Source organism: Phoca vitulina, unplaced genomic scaffold (genome assembly GCF_004348235.1).
Source record: "Phoca vitulina isolate PV1807 unplaced genomic scaffold, GSC_HSeal_1.0 scaffold2, whole genome shotgun sequence".
NCBI classification, from domain to species: domain Eukaryota; kingdom Metazoa; phylum Chordata; class Mammalia; order Carnivora; family Phocidae; genus Phoca; species Phoca vitulina.
Genome location: NW_022589705.1, coordinates 66,180,571 through 66,202,784, shown reverse-complemented (window position 1 = coordinate 66,202,784; position 22,214 = coordinate 66,180,571). Strand labels below are relative to the sequence as shown.

General features: G+C 36.7%; 1 protein-coding gene across 3 annotated transcripts in view; it reads right to left on the bottom strand.

Annotated features, from left to right (window-relative positions):
- The window catches only part of ZSWIM5 (zinc finger SWIM-type containing 5), a 205,664-nt gene that overhangs the window by 100,202 nt on the left and 83,248 nt on the right, over window positions 1-22,214 (bottom strand). Inside the window, exons 1-2 of one of the 3 annotated variants that reach the window (XM_032430292.1) lie at window positions 5,371-7,061; window positions 3,144-3,178 (exon numbers count right to left, since the gene is read on the bottom strand). The exons of 1 other annotated variant lie outside the window; for it this stretch is intronic. In XM_032430292.1, coding sequence (XP_032286183.1) covers window positions 3,144-3,168 — 25 coding nt within the window. In that variant the 5' untranslated portion in view covers window positions 3,169-3,178; window positions 5,371-7,061. Of the gene's footprint in view, window positions 1-3,143; window positions 3,179-5,370; window positions 7,062-22,214 lie in introns of those variants that run through there. One more of the 3 variants, XM_032430294.1, reaches the window with a different exon arrangement.

The window sequence follows — 22,214 nt, the reverse complement described above, 5'->3', positions numbered from 1 at the left end:
TCTATCTATCTATCTATCTATCTATCTATCTATCTATCTATCTATCTATCATCTATCTATCTATCTATTTTTAAGATTGAGCCCCCACTGAGCAGGGAGCTTGATGCGGGGCTCAATCCCAGGACCCCTGGATCATGACCTGAGTTGAAGGCAGATGCTTAACCAACTAAGCCACCCAGGCACCCCCAGGATTTTCTCTTTATCTTTGCATTTTGCAAGTTTCACTATGATAAGTCTTGGTGTTGACCTGTTTTTATTGATTTTGAGAATTCTCTGTGCCTCCTTCCCCAGATTAGGGAAGTTCTCAGCTATAATTTATTTAAATAAACCTTCTGTCCGTTTTCCCCACTCTTCCTCTTCTGGGACTTCTATGATATGGAGATTATTTAGCTTATGGAGTTGCTGAGTTCCCTAAGTCTACCTTTGTGATCTAATAGTTTTCCTTCCCTCTTCTCTTCAGATTCATTACTTTCCATAATTTTATCTTCTATATCACCTATCCTCTTCTCTGCTTTTTCAACACTTGTAGTGATTATATCCAGTCTGTTCTGCATCTCAGTTATAGCATTTTTTATTTCATCCTGACCCTGACTAGTTTTTAGGTCTTTTATCTCTGCAGCAAGGGTTTCTCTGCTCTCTTCTATGCTATTTTCAAGTCCAGCTAGTAGTCTTATAACTGTTGATCTAAATTCTTGATCAGATATATTGCTTATATCTGCTTTGAGCAAGTTCCTGGTTGTGATATCTTCCTGTCCTTTCTGTTGGTGAGAAAACCTAACCAAAGAGGTAAAGGATCTGTACTCTGAAAACTAGAATGCTTATGAAATAAATTGAGGAAGACACAAAGAAATGGAAGAACATTCCATGTTCATGGATTGGAAGAACAAATATTGTTAATACTATACTACCCAAATAATGTTAATACTATACTACCCAAAGCATTCTACAGATTTAATGCAATCCCTATCAAAGTAACACCAGCATTTTTCACAGAGCTGATACAAACAATTCTAAACGTTGTATGGAACCAGAAAAGATTCCAAATAGCCAAAGTAGTGTTGAAAAAGAAAACCAAAGCTGGAAGCATCACAATTCCGGACTTCAAGCTGTATTATAAAGCTGTAATCATCAAGATAGTATGGTACTGGCACAAAAACATACACACAGATTAATGGAACAGAAGAGAGAACCCAGAAATGGACCCTCAACCCTATGGTCAACTAATCTTTGACAAAGCAGGAAAGAATATCCAATGGAAAAAAAGACAGTCTCTTCAACAAATTGTGTTGGGAAAACTGGAAGCAACATGCAGAAGAATGAAACTGGACAACATTCTTACTCCAAACATAAAAGTAAGTTCAAAATGGATGAAAGACCTAAATATGAGACAGGAAACCATCAAAATCCTAGAGAAGAACACAGGCAGCAGCCTCTTTGACATCGGCCACAGCAACTTCTTACTAGACATGTCTCCAGAGGCAAGGGAAACAAAAGCAAAAATGAACTATTGGGACTCCATCAAGATAAAAAGCTTCTGCACAGTGAAGCAAGCAATCAACAAAACTAAAAGGCAACTGATGGAATGGGAAAAGATATTTGCAAATGACATTCAGATAAAGGGCTAGTATCCAAAATCCATAAAGAAGTTATCAAACTCAAGACCCAAAAAATAAATAATCCAGTTAAGAAATGGGCAGAAGACATGAACAGACATTTCTCCAAAGAAGACATAGAAATGGCTAGCAGACACATGAAAAAATGCTCAACATCACTCATCATCAGGGGAATGCAAATCAAAACTACAATGAGATACCACCTCACACCTGTTAGAGTGGCTAAAATTAACAACACAGAAAAATAAATAAATAAATAAAATTAACAACACAGGAAACAACAGATGTTGGTGAGGATGCAGAGAAAGGGGACTATTGGTGGGAATGCAAGCTGGTGCAGCCACTCTGGAAAACAGTATGGACGTTCCTCAAAAAGTTAAAAATAGAACTACCCTATGATGCAACATATGGCACTACTAGGTGTTTATCCAAAGGATACAAAAATACTGATTCGAAGGGGCAAATGCACCCCAATGTTTATAGCAGCAATGTCCACAATAGCCAAACTATGGAAAGAGCCCAGATGTCCATCAATGGATGAATAGATAAAGAAGATGTGGTATATATATACAATGGAATATTACCCAACCATCAAAAAGAATGAAATCTTGCCATTTGCAACAATATGGATGGAACTACAGGGTATCATGCTAAGCAAAATAAGTCAGTCAGTTTAGAAAGAAATATCATATGATTTCACTCATGTGGAATTTCAGAAACAAAAATGATGAACATAGGGGAATGGAAGGAAAAACAAATTGGATAAAAACAGAAAAGAAGACAAACCATAAGAGACTCTTAACTATAGAGGACAAACAGGGTTGCTGGAGGGGAGGTTGGTAGGGGGATGCAGTAATGTAGTGATGGGCAATAAGGAGCGCACTTGACATAATGAGTACTGGGTGTTAAATGCAGATGAAACACTACATTTGACCCCCAAATTAATAGTACACTATGTGTTAATTAACTTGAATTTAAATAAGACCAAAAAAATATAAATTAAAACCATAATGAGATACCATTACACAAGTATTAAAATGGCTAAAATTAAAAAGAATGAGACCACCAAATGTTGGCCAAAAAGTGGAACAACCAGAACTTCCATATACTGCTAGTGAGAAACCCATAAATAAGCTGATGAATTCCAGAATTACATATCATCTACATATAGGTACACTTTGACACAAAAATTCCACCCCTAGGTATTTAGCTGAGAGAAACGAAAAAAAAAAAAAAGCCCACACAAAGTCTTATATAAGAATATTTATAGCAACTATAGTCACAATAGCAAACAAATTGAAAAACTCAAATATTATTCAAAGAAGAGTGGACAAATTGTGGTATATTCATATAATCAAATACTATTTACGCATTAAAAAGGAATGAACTACTGATACACATAATAATACAATGAATCTCATAACCATAATGCCCAGCACAAACAGATATATACTATATATAATCTCACTTATATGATATTATAGAACAGAAAAACTATTCTAAGGCGGAATATATTAAGAGAGTGGTTACCTCTTAGCAGGTTGGGGATTGCCATAAGAAGCCACCTGAAATAAATTTTTGGAGACACGAAAATGTTCTATATCATGTAACTGTGGATTACGCTACAGTATTAAAACAATATTACAGTATTACAACATTTAACAACATAGATGAATGTCATAAATGTAATGTTGAATAAAATAAGTCAGATAAAAATTATACTTAGTGCATGATTACATTTACATAAAGTTAAAAAACATGGAACTTTAAGTTCTAGTATTTAGAGATATATGCTTAAGTGGAACAAGAAAGAAAAGCAAGAAATTGATTACCATCAAATCAGGGCAGTGGTTATATTTGTAAGGAGGGCAGACACAGTGATTGGGATGCAGCATGAAGAAGTGTTAAAGAGTGTTGGCAATATTCTATTTCTTGTTCTGGAAGTGGTTAAATGAGTGGTTTGCTTTGTAATAAAATACTGAGTTATACAAAATAAAACCATGGTAAAATAGCATGTTTTAACGAAAAAGAGGATAGAAGCTAATTTTCCAGGTTTCCCTATTACAATTTCATTTTCAGTTTGTAAAATTGCAAATTACTACTTATTTACAAGAAAACTAGTACATGTCTGTAAGTGTACAAAAATGTATAATAAATGATAAATAATCATAATTTATATTAGAAACCCAGGGAAAGTTAACTTTATTTTTTTAAAGATTTTATTTATTTATTTATTTATTTATTTATTTATTTATTTATTTATTTTAGAGAGGCGGGGAAGGAACAGAGGGGGGACAGAGAGGGACAAGCAGACTCTGTGCTGAGCACGGAGCCCAACCTGGGGCTGGATCTCATGACCCTGAGATCATGACCTGAGATGAAACCAAGAGTTGGATGCTCAACCAACTGAGCCACCCAGGCACCCAGGGAAAGTTAACTTTAAAAGTAATATGAAGACCACTTTGAAGACAGGAAGAAAAAGTAGTTTAGGATTCTTCACTGAAAGTGGCATTTGACTTTAACTACTTAAACAAAAAAGGGAATGTCAGCTCATTTAACCAGGAAGTTCAAGTGGGTGACTCCAAATTTAGGCACGGCTGGATGCAGTGATTCAAGTAATATTATGGAAAATCTGTCTTGACTTTGCTTTCACAATAGCAAAGATGAGTCATTCCTACCAACATAAAAACATGATGTAATTTTCCCCATCTTTAAAAACAAAAGCACTAAAATGATAAAACAAAACAAAAACCCCAAAATAAATAAAAACAAAAGCACCTCCTATTGACTTCACTTTCCCTGCCCCATGATCTCATTTCTTTGTTCCCTTTAGAGCAAGACTAGAGTTGTCCACAGTTTCTAATTTTTTTCCTCCAATTCTTTCTGAACCCATTCCAATCAGGTGCCCCTACCTTTCCAGGGAAAATGGTTTCATCCAAGTCACCAATGACCTCCATATTGCTAAATTCAATCAGCATTTCTCAGTCCTTATCTTACATTTGACACAATAACAACTCCCATATCTTTGATACTTTCTTCATTGGCTTCCAGGACAACACACTGTCTTGGTTTTCATTTTATCTTATTGGACTGCCCCATTTTTAGTTTTCTTTGCCGGTTCCTCTTCCTCCTCCCATTTCTCAATGTCAGAATGCCCCAGGGCTCAGTTCTTGATCCTTTTCTTTACTTCTACTTAATTAATTCCCTTAGTTATTTCAATTAGTGCCTTTGCTTTAAATAACATCTTTATGCCAATGACTCTCAAATTTATATCTCAGATAAAGATCTCTCTTCCAAAAACCAGACTCATACATCCAACTCCCTACTTGGAGGTTTACATAAACACTTGGAGGTCTTGATAAACATCTCAAACTTAACAAGCCCAAAATCTGTTTCGCCTGTAGCCTTTCCCATCTCAATTGATGGCAAACTTCATCCTTTCAATTGCTCAGACCCAAAACCTTGCAGGCATCCTTGATTCCATATCCTATATCCAATCCATCAGGAAATTTTACTTGCCTTACTTATAAAATACTTCCAAAACAATTTCTCAATATTTCCACTATTTCAACCCTGGTCCAAGCCTGGACTATTTCACTAGCTTCCTAACAGGCGTACCTGCTCTACCTTTCTACTCCTTCTTCAGTCTATTCTCCACATAGCAGTCAGAGTGATCTCAGTTTTTGGCTTATGATCAATTGCTACACTGACTTTTTATTTACTTTCAGTTGTCTTCTACATAACCTGTGGAACTTACCATGATCAACTCTGAGGTACAAGGAGAGGACTAGGAGTCTTGAAATTGTAAGACGACGATGATAAACCTCATAATATTTCACTCAAACACTCATGGATCACTATATCACCATTTGAAATGTAGACTGAATGAAATAGCTGGTTGCCTTTTATTTGATTACCTTTAAAAATAAAAAGTTCCCTGTCATTGGAGATAATAAAGAAAATATGACCACCTATTTTATTCATTTTAATCATTCATTTGCATGCAAGATCCCATGGAAAGTATTAAAAATATAGTAATGAGTAAGGGATAATCCCTAACATTGATCTCAGTGTCTAATAGTTGAAGGGGAGACAACTATAAAGATTTTTGAATCATATGATAAGGTTCATTTTTTCATTCATTCATTCATTTAAATTACATTACTGACTGCCTAATCTGTGCCAGACACCATGGGAACGTAACTGTAAAAAAGACAGAAACAACTAATACTCTTATGGAGCATAAAATTTAGTAGTAGCAGTGATGCTGATGGAGTTGGTATAGACAACCTCCAAGATTTCTTCTAAATATGGGCTTCTTTTATTTCCCTACAAATCAAGGTGTGATATACGACATGTCAAGCTGGAGACTAAACTGATGGCTGTGACCCACAACTACAGGTTGGGAAGAGGTTAGGAAGTATATAGAAAAGGAAAGAGAGGGGGAACGGCAAGGCAGAAATAAAAGAAGGGGACTAATATAATAAATACTTGCACTGTTATTTTTCTTTTCATCTTAGAAATAAAATACTTGAAGTTTATAGAGATTAAAGAACTTTCCTGGGGTCACACAGTTAGTAAAGAGCAGAGCCAGAATGTGAACTTAGTCAGCAGTCTAGCACTGTTTCTTCTTCATCTTGTAGATACAGAAGAAAAAAATGTTAAAGTAAAGGGGAAAAGAAGGACATTAGGGAAACCAGGCTAGAGGGAGCTCTGGATGATAGATGGCCATTCAAAAGTAGAATAAAACTCAAGCCCTTGTTAAAGAACTGGCATGCTGCCCATCAATTATATTCTACCCTGGGTCTCAATTAAGGCAGCTCTATTCTTGTTCAGCCAGATTTACTCTACCTTAAGATCAGCCTCAATTTACCGTCTTCATATCTATGACTAAAATTTACTATACTTTCCCCACCTTCAGCTAACAATTTCTTTGAATAGGATAAAAAAAAAATCAGAATACTTAATTTAAGAAAACACAATGACCACATCCAAGTTCCCGAATAGGCTGTTTTGCTGAAAACCATACTCTGAGTTTCAAGAATGTGGTGCTTGTCAAAATGCATATTTCTAAGCTCCATTCCACATACAGTCTGTTGGCCAATGGCCTATAATCTGCATTTTAAATAAGCCTATCAGGTGGTTCTGATACAAAGTAAAATATACCAAACACTGGGACTCTAAAGGAATGATTATAAAATCATGTTATCATCTGATCTATCCAATATTTTCTCAGGAAGCCATGTTTCTTAATGGGACAGCACATCCTTACAAAAGGGATAAAATGGAGCACTTGATAAGGTAAAAAAAATAGTAAGAGCTCCCTTATATTGAGTGCCCTTCAGGGGGACACCTTTTATATCTTTTTCTTACAACAACCTCATGGTAATTAGTGTCATTTTTCATATTAATAACTTGAGGTTCAGAGAAGTTAACTTTTTTTAAAGATTTTATTTATTTATTTGACAGAGAGAGCACACAAGCAGGGGGAGTGGCAGAGGGAGAAGCAGGCTCCCCACTAAGCAGGGAGCCTGATGCAGGGCTCGATCCCAGGACCCTGGGATCATGACCTGAGCCAAAGGCAGACGCCCAACCGACTGAGCCACCCAGGCGCCCCGAGAAGTTAACTCCTTAACTTCACTTAGGAAGTGACTTTCCTACATAATCTGTAAATAGGACAGCTTGGATCAAACCCAAAGCAACTTTTCAAAATTCTGCATAGGCATCTCTTCTTTCAGAAAGTCCATCCTTTCCCCACAACCCTGTGTCTCTAACCAAGTATACAACAGATATAGGGGGAGGGAGCAATATAAAAGACAAGAGGGAGAGGGGTAATAGCTAGAAAGCATGATTATTAAAATTTTAAGATTTCAGAGGAAAAGTTAAGTTATGGATATGCAAGTGGGTGGCTGAAGTGGAATGAATTAGAGGTGAAAGTAGGTGGTGTCCAAGATATCAAAGACCAAGAAGCATAGTGACGAATGTCGTAGTAGGCAAAACAAAGCTCCCCTCCTATAATGTCCATTTCCTAATCCCTGAGACCTGTGAATATGCCTTACATGGCACACAAGGGACTCTGTAATTAAACTAATGACTTAGAAATGGGGAGATTATCCAGGTGGGCCCAATGTAATCACAAAGGTCCTTCAAAGTAAAGAGTGAAGCAGATGAGAATGAAGATGGAGATCTGACAATGGAAGAAAGGTCAGACCGATGCAATTGCTGCTGGTTCCAAAGAAGGAGGAAGTAAGCTGTGAGGCGAGGAATATCAGCAGCCTCTAAAAGCTGGACAAGCTAAGAATAGAGATTCTCCTCTAATGCTTCCAGAAAGGAATGCAGCCCTGTTGATGTATTGATTTTAGCCAACTAGACCTCTGTTTTTTTATTAAGTTCAATTAGCCAACATATAGTACATCATTAGTTTTTGATGTAGTGATCAACAATTCATTAGTTGTGTATAATACCCAGTGCTCATCACCACACATGCCCTCAGTACCCATCACCAGGTTACCCCATCTCCCCAGCCCCCTCCCTTCTGTAACCCTGTTTGGTTCCCAGAGTCCAGAGGCTCTCATGGTTTGTCTCCCTCTCTGATTTCTTCCCATTCAGTTTTTCCTCCCTTCCCCTGTGATCCTCCTTGCTATTCCTTATGTTCCACATATGAGTGAAACCATATGATAATTGTCTTTCTCTGCTTGACTTATTTCACTTAGCATAATCCCCTCCAGCTCCATCCATGTCGATGCAAATGGTGGGTATTCATCCCTTCTGATGGCTGAGTAATATTCCATTGTATATATGAACGACATCTTCTTTATCCATTCATTTGTTGAAGGACATCTCGGCTCCTTCAGCCTCATAAAATTCTCTCTTTATCAATACTTTCTGACATTTTAGTTACTATATTTCTTGGTGTGGACCTCCCTCGGTTGATTTTGTGAGGGGTTCTCTGTGAGTCCTGGATCTGGATTTCTGTTTCCTTCCCCAGATTTGGGAAGTTTTCAGCTATTATTCCTTCAAATACATTTTCTGCCCCCTTTTCTCTCTCTTCTCCTTCTGAGATCCTTATAATGTGAATGTTATTATGCTTGATGGTGTCACTAGGAGGGGACCTGGAGCTCAGGCCTGGCTGAAGGGGGTGTGTCCACAGGAGAACTCGGGGTGGGGCATGCTGTTAGTAAGTTGGGTTGGTTCCTGCAGGTGTCTGTGTGTCTAGGCTGAGGGGCCAGAGAGGGAAGTTGTGCCTTCCAGCTCTTCTGTTCCTGGAGAAGTCGCCCAAAGATCCCTGCCCCTCCAGCACACACTGTGCAATTAGTAAACAAATCTCCTTCATGTATACCCCAGGCTTTTTTCAAAGGGCTGCTTCTATGCTGTATTGCCATGGGGCTGTTGAGATGACTCTTTAAGGGCAGGGACTCTGTTTTTTCTGGCCCTCCCTGCTCTCTCATGAGCCTGCCTATTTTTAAAGTTCTAGGTCTTAAGCCCCACTGATTATAATAACTTGTGAAATTCAACCCCTCTGGTTTTCAAAATCAAATGTTATGGAGATTCATCTTCCCCATGCAGACTCCCTGGTGTGAGGGTCTGTTTCTCTCCCCTCTCTGTGCCTGCAGTGGCCCTCCTTCCTGCTACAGTCCCACAGGTCCATTTAGTTCCCCACCACATCTCCACCCTTCCTACCCTCTTTGATGTGGTCTCTTCTCTACATTTAGCTGTGGAGAGTTTGTTCTGTCAGTCCTCGAGTTATTCACACTGATGGGGCTTTTATCTAATTATATCTGTGGGACAAAGTGAGCTTAGGGTCCTCTTACTCCACCATCTTCCCTGGAACTCAGTCTTATAGTAGTTATATTTTTAATTCTTTGAGGAGCCACCCTCCATACTGTTTTCCATAGTGCCTGTACCAATTCACATTCCCACCAACAGTGCAAGGGTTCCTTTTCTCCACAACTTTGCCAACACTTATTTCTTGTCTTTTGCTAACAGCCATTCTTTTTTTTTCTTTTTTGAGAGAGAGAGTATGCACAAGTAGGGGGCTGGAAGGCCAGAGGGAGAGGGAGAAAGAGAGAGAGTGAAAGAGAGAATCTTAAGCAGGATCCATGCCCAACATGGAGCCCGACACGGGGCTCAATCTCATGATGCTGAGATCATGACCTGAATCGAAATCAGGAGTCAAACACTTAACTGACTGAGCCACCCAGGTGCCCCTTTGTTTTTTATCAAGAAAAGATGCTGGATTTTGTTAAATGCTTTATTTGCATCATTTAATTTTGTTAATGTGAATTACATTTATTAATTTTTGAATTACAGCTTGCATTACTGAGTGAGAAAAATCTCACTTGGTTGTGAGTCATTATCCTTCTCATATATTGTTGGGTTTGATTTGTTAAAATATTGTTCATAATTTTTGTGTCTTTGGTTATAGCGGATTTTGATCTGTAGTCTTTTTTTCTTATGATGTCTTCAGTTTTGATAGCAGTGTAATGCTGGCCTCCTAAAAGGCATGGAAAGTATTCCTGCCTTTTCAAATTTTTGGAAGTGTTTGTATAGAGTTAGTATTCTTTCTTCCTTAAATGTTTTCTGAAATTCACAAGTGAAGCCATCTGAGCCTGGTATTTTTTAGTAGAATGATTTTTAACTACAAATTCCATTTCTTTATTATGGTTTCTTTAGCACTTACCACCTTCTATAGTCTTGCTTACTATCTATCTACCCCTAGTAGAACATGTGTTCCATGAGTATAAAGTTGTTTTGTGGGCGCCTGGGTGGCTCAGTTGGTTAAGCGACTGCCTTCGGCTCAGGTCATGATCCTGGAGTCCCTGGATCGAGTCCCGCATCGGGCTCCCTGCTCGGCAGGGAGCCTGCTTCTCCCTCTGACCCTCCCCCCTCTCATGTGCTCTGTCTCTCTCATTCTCTCTGTCTCAAATAAATAAATAAAATATTTAAAAAAAAAAAAAATAAAGTTGTTTTGTCTTTTTTTTTATTTTTTATTTTTTTTTATTTTTTTTTTAAAGATTTTATTTATTTGACAGAGAGCACAAGCAGAGGGAGAGAGAGGGAGAAGCAGGCTCCCTCCTGAGCAAGGAGCCCGATGTGGGACTCGATCCCAGGACCCTGGGATCATGACCTGGGCCGAAGGCAGCCGCTTAACCGACTGAGCCACCCAGGCATCCCTGTTTTGTCTTTTTTTTTTAAAAAAAAAGAAAATCTGTTTTGTTCTCTGCTGTATTCTTAGCACTTAGTGCATGGCAGCATGGCACACAGTAAGTGCTCAATATACTGATGAATCAAATTATAAATGGGTACAAATATGTGACACTTTATCATGTTTTCTAATTTCTTTCAAATGCTCACGCATTCCCATATAGAAATGTCATCTCATAAATTATTCTTTTTTGTTTTACACATTGTTAGGATATATTTATTTTTTAGACATTATATAATGAGTAGGTTATATTATGAATTTCCATGAATTTCATTATAGGAGAGTGAAGGGAGCCTTATAAAATATTTGTTTAAAAGGGGCATATTAGATCTGATAGATTGAGAATGAATGACTTCATTCACATCAGTTAGTGAGAGAAATATACAAGGGGCAGTAGGTCATTGCTCTGGAAGTCCTCTAAAGAACTGCTCTTCCTGGAATTCTAAAAATATCCATCTACAAATATCTGCAGGTATTCTAGGACAGGAAAAGTTAAGGAGAGGAAGAAGTAATAAGGACCATCAGTACCTTGAATGTATGTTATAGGGTATCCAAGAGAATTCAAACCTTTTTTTTGGGACTCAGTCAAGTCAAGGATGGTGTTAATCATGGAAAAGCTTCACATCAACAGTGGAGAAATATTCAAAAGCCGCTATACATTCTTGAAAGTAAAGATACAGATGGAGTGTTGGCACTTCAGGACTGGGATTTCCCTTGATTGGCATCATCTACACTACCTAGTACACAGGAAAAGACTCAAGAAATCAAAAACCTGTTTCTCTATGCTATCTTGGATGCAATGAGGAGAAAGCCGAGAATCATGAAAGTTCAGAGGATCAGAAGAAGGAAACTTTATAATGATAAAAAGAATCAATACAATAGGTTGGGGCGCCTGGGTGGCTCAGTTGTTAAGTGTCTGCCTTTGGCTCAGGTCATGATCCCAGGGTCCTGGGATCGAGCCCCACATCGGGCTCCCTGCTCAGCGGGAAGCCTGCTTCTCCCTCTCCCACTCGCCCTGCTTGTGTTCCCTCTCACTGTGTCTCTCTCTATCAAATAAATAAATAAAATCTTAAAAAAAAAATCAATACAATAGGAAGATATAAAAATCATAAATGTAGATGCACCTAATAATAGTACTCCAAAGTATATGAAGCCAAAGCTGATAGAACTGAAAAGATAAAGGCAAATTAGGAACGTTAGAGATTTCCATGCTCTTTTATCAATAACTGATAGAATAAGAATGTATATATAGTTCTGCTCTCTTTCAACTGATAGCTTGTTTGTATTACATGTCTTCTTTTTTTGTAGCCAAACATATTAATCCTTATCATTGCATTCAATGAACTTCTCTATACCACAGTATGAGTTTTATTTCTTCCATGACATAGAAAATTAAAAATAAAGAGCTAGTTTCAATTGCTCAGATTTTTCTCCAAGAGCACATAGGAGATATAATCAGCACCTGGCACTTGAGCTATTCTTATGGTAATCACTCTTTTTTTTTTTTTATTCAAGTATTGTTGACATACAATGTTATATTAATTTTAGGTGTAAAACATAGTGATTCAACAATTATATATATTATACTATGCGCACCATGATAAGTGTAGTTGCCATCTGTCACTTTTTGTTATTACAATATTATTAACTATATTCCCAAGCTGTACTTTTCATCCCCATGACTTATTTATTTTATAACTGGAATTTTATACCTTTTAATCCCATTCACCTATTTTGCCTGTCCTCCCACCTGCTCCCCTCTAGCAGCCACCAGTCTGTTCTCCGTAGTTATGAGTCTGTTTCTATTTTCTGTTTGTTCATTTGTTTTGTTTTTTAGATTCTATATATAAGTGAAATCATATGTATTTGTCTTTCTCCATCTGACTTATTTCCATTAGCATAATACCCTCTAGGTCCAGCCATGTTGTTATAAATGGCAAGATTTCATTCTTTGTTATGGTTGAGTAATGTTCCATTATACACACACACACACACACACACACACACACATCTTTATCCATTCATCTATCCATGGATACTTCGGTTACTTCCATAACTTGGCTATTATAAATAATGCTACAATAAACATAAGGGAGCATATACCTTTTTGAATTAGTGTTTTCTCTTTCCTTTGGGTAAATAGCCACTAGTAGAGTTACTGAATTGTATGGTATTTCAATTTTTAATTTTTTTTTAAAGATTTTATTTAATGAGGGACCGAGAGAGAGAAAGACAGAGAGGTAGAGGCAGAGGGAGAAGCAGGCTCCCGGCTGAGCAGGGAGCCTGATGCGGGACTTGATCCCAGGGCCCTGGGATCAAGACCTGAGTGGAAGGCAGACGCTTAACCATCTGAGCCACCCAGGCGCCCAATTTTTAATTTTTTGAGAAACCTCCATATTGTTTTCTACAGTGGCTACACCAATTTACATTCCCACCAACAGAGCACAAGGGTTCCCCTTTCTCCACATCCTTGCCAACACTTGTTATTTCTTGTCCTTTTGATAACAGCGATTCTGGCAGGTGTGAGGTGCTATCTCATTGTGGTTTTGATTTGCATTTCCCCAATGATAAGTGATGTTGAACATCTTTCCATGTGTCTGTTGGCTATCTGTATGTCTTCTTTGGAAAAATGTCTATTCAGATCCTTTGTCCATTTTTAAATCAGATTGAGTTTTTGTTTGTTTGTTTTTGCTATTGAGTTGTATGAATTCTTTATATATTTTGGATATTAACCGTTATCTGATATATGATTTGCAAATATTTTCTCCCATTTAGTAAGCTGCCTTTTCATTTTGTTGATGGTTTCTTTTGCTATCCAGAGACTTGATGGGAGTCCCATTTATTTATATTTGCTTTTGTTGCCTTTGCTTTTGGTGTCAAATCCAAAAAATTATCACAAAGACTGATGTCAACAAGCTTACCACTTATGTTTTCTTCAAGGAGTTTTATGATTTCAGGTCTATGTTCATGTCTTTAATATATTTTGAGTTAATTTTTGTGTATGGTGTCAGATAATGGTCTAAGTGGTCAAGTTAGGAAAATATGGTTATCTTTTTAGTATCCTTCTGCTCCCCTTAAACACAGACTAGCTCATTTCTATTTTTGTGCCTTTGATCATACTAAAATAATCATTGTCTTCCTCCGTCTATCCAAATTCTATTCATCCATTTTGACCAGTTCAAATCCCATTAATTGTAAGGTATCTTTTTTGATGATAACAAATTATACTGATTTCTCCCTTTGCTAACTTGTCTGATATTTATTATCTGTATTACACAGTTGATAAGTTACATTCTGTCTTACTTATTAATCATAATCACACCTGGCAGTATTGAGGCAGCTTCCTTCCTACCAGTGCCACAGCAGTGTCAGAAGAAGCCAACTAAAAGACTTAAATAAAATGCAAAGTCTTCAAACATAACACCTCAAATATCCAGGTTTCAACTGAAAATTCCTCATCATACCAAGAACCAAAAAAATCTCAAATGAAAAAAAGTCAACCATTACACACCAACACAAAAATAAGAGATATTAAAGTTATTTGACAATCTTAAAGAAACCACCATAAAAATGCTTCAACAAGCAATTATAAACACCCTTGGAGCAAATTTATAAAATAAAAAATCTCAGAAAGAAATAGAAGACATAGAGTAGAATTGAGCAGAAATTTTTGAACTAGAAAATACAAAACTGAAATGAAAAACTCAATTGATGGACTTAAGAGCAGAATAAAGGGGACAGAGAAAACAACCAGTAAACTTGAAGACAGAATAATAAAAATTACCCAACCTGACAAAGAGAAATCAAAACAAAACAAAAAACCCCAACACACAAAACAGCTTCAGGGAACTGTTGGACTGTAACAAAAAATCTAATCATTGGGGCCCCATAGAGAGAGAAAAGAGGGTAAGGCCTGAAGAAATAGTACCTGAAAATGTCCTAAATTTGGCAAAAGACATAAACCTACAGATTTAAGAAGCTGAACAAACTCTGAACAACAATATACCCAAAGAAATCCACAAGATACATCAAAGTTCTGGAAAAAAAAAAAAAATCTTAAAAGCAGCAAGAAAAACAACACCTTATCTATAGGGGGATAACAATTCAAATAACAGCAGATTTATCATCAGAAACCATGGAGGCCAGAAGAAAGTGGCACATTTCTCTATTTTGAAGAAAACTTGTTCTATTTTTCTATTTGGTCTATTGTTAAACCCAGACTTCTATATACAGTAAAAATATCCTTCAGGAATGAAGAAGTCAGGACATTGTCTGATGAAGCAAAACCAGAAGAAATCTGTTGCCAGCATACTTACTTTTAAAGAATACCTAAAGGAAGTTCTCTAAATAGAAAGCGAATGACAACAGAAGGAATCTTGGAACACTAAGAAGAAGGCAGTAGGCAAAAATATGGGTAAGCAAAAGGCTTTCCTTCTTCTGTTGAGTTTTCTAAATTATGTTTGCTGCTTAAAGAAAAAAATTACAGGGTACCTGGGTGACTCAGTTGGTTAAGTGTCTGCCTTTGGCTCAGGTCATGATCTCAGCATCCTGGGATCAAGCCCCACATCAGGCTCTCTGCTCAGTGGGGAGTCACTTCTCCCTCTCAATCTCCCTCTGTGCTCTCTCTCTTTAAATCTTTAAATCTCTCTCTCGAAATCTTTAAAAGGAAAGAAAGAAATTATAACACTGATGTGCTTCTATATGTATACAGGGAATATTCAAGACAATTTATAATATAAATGGGGAAGGTAAGAAATGTAAAGAAAAGTAAGGTTTCCACATTTCACTCGAAGTGATAAAATGTCAGCATCAGTAAACTATGATGTTATTATTTATAATACAAAACCTACAGCAATTACTATTAAAAAACTATATAAAGAGATACACTGAAAAACACTATAAATAAAAACTGAATTCTAAAAAATGTTCAACCCTCAGAAAAACATAAATTGGGATGCCTGGGTGGCTCAGTCAGTTAAGCATCTGCCTTCGGCTCAGGTCATGATTCCAGGGTCCTGGGATCGAGTCCCGCATCGGGTTCCCTGCTCCGTGGGAAGCCTCCTTCTCCTTCTGTCCACCACTATGCCTGCTTGTGCTCTCTCTCTCTGTCAAATAAATAAATAAATAAAATCTTAAAAAAAAAAAAAAGAAAAACAAATAGAAAACAGTAAGAAAAAACAAAAATAAAATGAAAGAATTAAGTCATAACACACCAATAATTATATTAAATACAAATTATCTAAATATGTTAATTAAAAGACAGAAACAGGTAGTGTATATATTTTTTAAAAAACATGACCCAAGTATATCCTGTGTAGAAGGAACTCACTTATAACAAGTAAGTAGGCTGACTGTAAAAGGATGGAAAAAGATACATCATGCAAACGCGAATCAAAAGAAAGCAGGAGTAGCTATATTAATATCAGATAGACTTCAGAACAAGGGAAATTATCAGAAACAAAGAGGGATATTACCTAATGATAAAGGGGTAAATCCATCCATAAGACATAGCAATCCTTAATTTGAATGAACCAAACAACCTGATGCAAAATATGTAAAGCAAACCCTGACTGAAGAGAAAGAACAAACAGACAAACCCACAATTACAGTCAACACCCCTCTCAGGAACTGATAGAACAACTAGTAAGAAAATAAACAAGAATCTAAAAAAACACAGTAACACCATCAACCAACAGAATGTAATCAACATTTATAAATTACTCTACCCAAAAATAGCAGAATAAACATTTGTTTCAAGTGCCCATGGAACATATGCCAAAATAGACCATACCTAGGCCATAAAGCAAATTTAAAATAATTGGAACAGTATGTTCTATGACTACAATGAAATAAATAAAATAACTGGAAATCAAATAGAAAGATAACAGAAAAATCACCAAACACTTGGAAACTAAACAATATATTTCTAAATAATCTGTGAGTCAGAAAGGAAATCTCAAGGGAAATTTATAAATACACCAAACTGAATAAAAATGAAAATACAACAGGGACACCTGGGTGCCTCAGTCAGTTGAGCAACTGATTCTTGGTTTTGCCTCAGGTAATGATTTCAGGGTTGTGAGATCAAGCCCCAAGTTGGGCTCTGTGCTGGGCATGGAGCCTGCTTAAGATTCTCTCTCTCTCCCTCTGCCCCCTCCACCTGCTCTCTCACTCTCTCTAAAATAAATAAATAAATAAAATCTTTAAAAAAAAGAAAATAACAACACCTAGAAATTTGTGGTATGCAGTGAAAACAATGCTGAGAAGAAATTTTTTTTTTTAAGATTTTATTTATTTATTTGACAGAGAGAGACACAGCGAGAGAAGGAACACAAGCAGGGGGAGTGGGAGAGGGAGAAGCAGGCTTCCTGCTGAGCAGGGAGCTTGATGTGGGGCTCCATTCCAGGACTCTGGGATCATGACCTGAGCCGAAGGCAGATGCGTAACAACTGAGCCACCCAGACGCCCCAAGAAAGAAACGTATAGCATGAAATATTTACATTTTTTAAAAGAGGAAAAATCTCAAATTAATGACATAAGCTTCCATCTCAAAAATCTAGAAAAGAGGGGCGCCTGGGTGGCTCAGTCATTAAGCGTCTGCCTTCGGCTCAGGTCATGATCCCAGGGTCCTGGGATCGAGCCCCGCATCAGGCTCCCTGCTCTGCGGGAAGCCTGCTTCTCCCTCTCCCACTCCCCCTGCTTGTGTTCCTTCTCTCGCTGTGTCTCTCTCTGTCAAATAAATAAATAAAATCTTAAAAAAAAAAAGAATCTAAAAAAAACAGAGCAAAATAAACCCAAAACAAGCAGAAGGAAGGAAATAAAAACAGGAATCAATGAAACTGAAAACAGAAAAAAGAAAAATCAATGAAATAAAAAGGTGGTTCGTTAAAATATCAATAAAATTGACAATCTCCAGCAAGACTGATAACAAAAAAACAGTGAAAATGGAAATGGGGTATTACACAAAACCTGCAAACAACAAAAGGATAATAAGGGAATACTATGAAAAACTCTAAACATAATTTTGACAAGATGGATGACATAAACCAATTCCTCAAAAAGCACGAAATAACCCAACTCATTCAATATGAAATAGATAACTGAAATATCCATAAACTGTAAATGAAAAGAATAGATAATTTTAAAGCTCCAAAAGAACAATACCAATGCCTGGATGGTTTTACTGGAGAATTCTACTGAATGTTTAAAAATGAATTAACATCAATTCTATATAATCTCTTACAGAAAATGTGTAGGAAACACTTCCCAAATCATTTTATTAAGCTAATATTACCTTTATACCAAAGACAGTAACAAAAAAGGAAACTAAAGACCAATATCCCTTATAAATATGACACAAAATTCCTTAACAAAACATGAGCACACAGAATTTGGCAATATATAGCAAGAATTATATGAACAAGTAGAGTTCATTCCAGGAAAGCAAAGCTGATTCAATATTTGAAAACAATCCAATATTTGAAAATCAGTGTAATTCACCACATAACAGGCTAAAAAACAATGACAATCCTTAATTGATGCAGAAAATGCATTTGGCAAAATTTAACACACATTCATGATAAAAACTCTTAGAAAAAAAATAGGAATAAAGGAGAACCTCCTCAATGTAAGAAAAAGTGTCTACTAAAAACCTACAGCTAGCATTACACTTAAAGGTGACAGATTGAATGCCTTCCCCTAAGATAGGGAACAAGGCAAGATGTCAGCTTTCACACTCTTATTCTACAAAGTAATGGTACTAAATAAGTTCACACATTACACGATAAACATACAAAAATCAACTGCATTTCTATATGCTAGCAATGAACAATTAGAAGCCAAAATTTAAAACACAATACTACTTATAATCCCTAAAAAAAAAAAACCCACTTAGGTGTAAATCTAATAAAACATAGATAGGACTTAAATGCTGAACACTACAAAACACTGATGAAAGAAAACATAGAAGATCTAAATAAATGGAGATTCCATTATTCATGGATTGGAAGATACACCATAGTAAAGATGTCAATTCTCCCCAAATGCAATTAATGCAATTCCTATCAAAATCCCAGCAAGATTTTCTAAAAAGAGACAAAACCAAACACCAAACAAACAAAAAAAACCCAGACTCTTTTTAAAAAAATTTTTTTTAAGATTTTTTTTAAATTTATTTGACAATGCAGACAGTGAGAGAGGGAACACGAGCAGGTGGAGTGGGAGAGGGAGAAGCAGGCTTCCTGCTGAGCAGGGAGCCCAGTGGGCTCAATCCCGGAACCCTGGGATCATGACCTGAGCCAAAGGCAGACGCTTAATGACTGAGACCCTCAGGTGCCCCAAAAAACCCAGACTCTTAACTACAGAGAACAAACTGATTGTTACCAGACTATGGGGTGGGGGGGGAGGGAGGTAGGAGAGGGGAGGTTGAAATAGGGGAAAGTTAAGAGTACATGTATCATGATGAGCACTGAGACATGTATAGAATTTTTAAATCACTAAGTTGTACACTTGAAACTAATTTAACACTGTATGTTAACTATACTGGAATTAAAATTAAAATCCCAGCAAGATGTTTTATGGTTATAAACAAGATTATTCTAAATTTTATATGTAAAGAAAAGGAACTAGAGAGCTAAAACAATTTTTTTAAGAAGGATAAATTGGGAGGGGTGCCTGGGTGGCACAGTCAGTTACGTGTCCGACTCTTGGTTTTGGCTCAGATCATGATCTCGGGGTTGTGAGATAGAGCTCAGTGTCGGGCTTCATGCTCAGCAAGGAACCTGCTTGAGTTTCTCTCTCCCTCTGCCCCTCCTGCAACATGTGCTCGTGCTCACACTCTCTCTCTCTCTCAAATAAATAAATCTTTTTTTAAAAAAAGAAGGATAAATTGGGAGGAAACAGTCTGCCCTGTTCTAAGAATTATATAGCTGTAGTAAGACTGTGTTACTGGAGGGACAGATACAAAGATCAATGGAAGAGAAGAGAGAACCCAAAAAAAGACCTATGCAAGTATGCCCAAATGATATTTGTTTGTTGTAAAGTTCATAGTTTAGGATTTACGCTAAATTTGACAAACACATAATGTCATGTATCTACCATCATAGCATCATAAAGAGTCATTTCACTGCCATAAATATCCCCTGTGCTCCAGTAATTCACCCTTCCCAGTGCCACCATTCCCCAAACTCCTGGCAATCACTAATATTTTTTACTGTCTGTATCAGTTTTGCCTTTTCCACAACGTCATACACCTGGAATCATACAGTTTAAGCCTTCCCAGACTGGCCTTTCACTTAATGATAAGCATTTTAAGGTTCCTCCAGGTCTTTCCATGGTTCAAAACTTCATTTCATTTTTATGGTGAATAGTATTCTGTTGTATGGATATACCACAGCTTATTTATCCACTCGCCTTCTGAATTACGTTTTGTTTGCTTCCCAAATTTGGCAACTGTGGGGAAAAAAAACCTGTTATAAACCTTCATATGCTAGTTTTTATGTGGAAATAAGTTTTCATCTCATTAGAGTAAATACCTAGAAGCACAATTGCTGGATTGTATGATAAAATTGTGTTTTGCATTATAAAAAAAAACCAACAACAACAAAACAAAAACCAACCTTCCAGACTGTCTTCCAAAATAGTTCAAAGTGCATTCCCACCAGGCATGAATAAGAGTTCTTGTTGCATCACAAACTTGTCAGCATTTGGTGTTGTCAGTAGTTCTGGATTTTAGCCATTCTAATAAGTATGTAGTGATATCTAATCGTTATTAAAATTCACAATTCCCTAATGGCATATGATGTTGAACATCCTTTCATATAATTATTTGCCATCCGTATATCTTTTTTAACAGGGTGTCCAGGTCTTTTGTCCATTTTTTTATTTAAATTCAATTAGTCAACATATAGTACATCATTAGCTTCAGAACAAAACTAAGTCTTTTGCCCACTTTTTAATTGGGTTGTTTTCTTAATTTTGACTTTTAAGACTTCTTTGTATTTGGGGGGGTAACAGTCCTTTATCAGATATACCTTTTGTAAATATTTTCTCCAAGTATGTGGCTTGTCTTTTCATTCTCTTAACAGTGTCTTTCAGAGAACGAGTGATTTTAACATAAGGAAGTCCACCATATCTATTTTTTTTTCTTTCATAGATCATGCTTTTGTTGTTCTAAAAACTCATTGCCACACCCAAGTTCACCTAGATTTTCTCCTACGTAGTTTCTATAAGTTTTATAGTTTTGCATTTTACATTTATGTCTTTAATCCATTTTGAGTTAAATTTTGTGAAAGGTGTAACATCATGGTCTATATCCATTTCCTGCAACCGATTATCCAGTTTTTCCAGCACCATTTGTTGAAAAGACTGTCCTTTCTTCATTGAATTGCCTTTGCTCCTTTGTCACAGATCAGAAGAGTATATTTGTATAAGTCTATTTTTAAGCTTTCTATTCTGTTCCATTAATCTGGTTTTTTTTGCCAATACCAAACTCTTGATTGTAGTAGCTTTATAGGTACATCTTAAAGTCAGGTAGTGTCAGTCCTCTGACTTTGTTCTTCCTCAAGAAGATTTCTGGATCTACTGCCTTCCCATATAAATGTTAAAATCAGTTTCTCAATATCCACAAAGTAACTTGCTGGGTTTTAATTCTGATTATACTGAATCTAGATCAAGCTGGGAAGAACTAACATCTTAACAATATTGAGTATTCCTATCCATGAACATGAAATCTCTCTCCATTTATTTAGTTCTTCTTTGATTTCCTTCATCAGAGTTTTGTAATTTTCCTCATATAGATCTTGTATGTATTTTGTAATTCTTATGTCTAAGTCTGTATGCCTGCCTGTCTTTCCTTCCTTCCTTCCTTCCTTCTTTCCCCTCCCCCTTCCCTCCTCCTCTTTTCATTGCATTTAATATAGTGCTATGTTTTCATTTCAAATCCAATTGCTTATTGCAGGTTTATAGGAAAGCAATTGGCATTTTTTTTTAAAGATTTTATTTATTTATTTGACAGGGAGAGACAGCAAGAGAGGGAACACAAGCAGGGGGAGTGGGAGAGGGAGAAGCATGCTTCCCGTGGAGCAGGGAGCCCGATGTGGGGCTGGATCCCAGGACCCTGGGATCATGACCTGAGCCGAAGGCAGACACCCAATGACTAAGCCACCCAGGCGCCCCGCAACTGGCATTTTTATATTAACCCGTTTTCTTCAATTTTGCTATAATCCTGACTTTTTTTAAATTTGAGTATAGTTGATACACAATGTTACATTAGTTTCAGGTATACAACTTAGTAATTTGACAGGTTTAAACATTATTCTATGTTCACCACAAGCATAACTATCATCTGTCCCAATACATGCTATTACAGTATCATTGACTGTATTCCTTATGGTCTG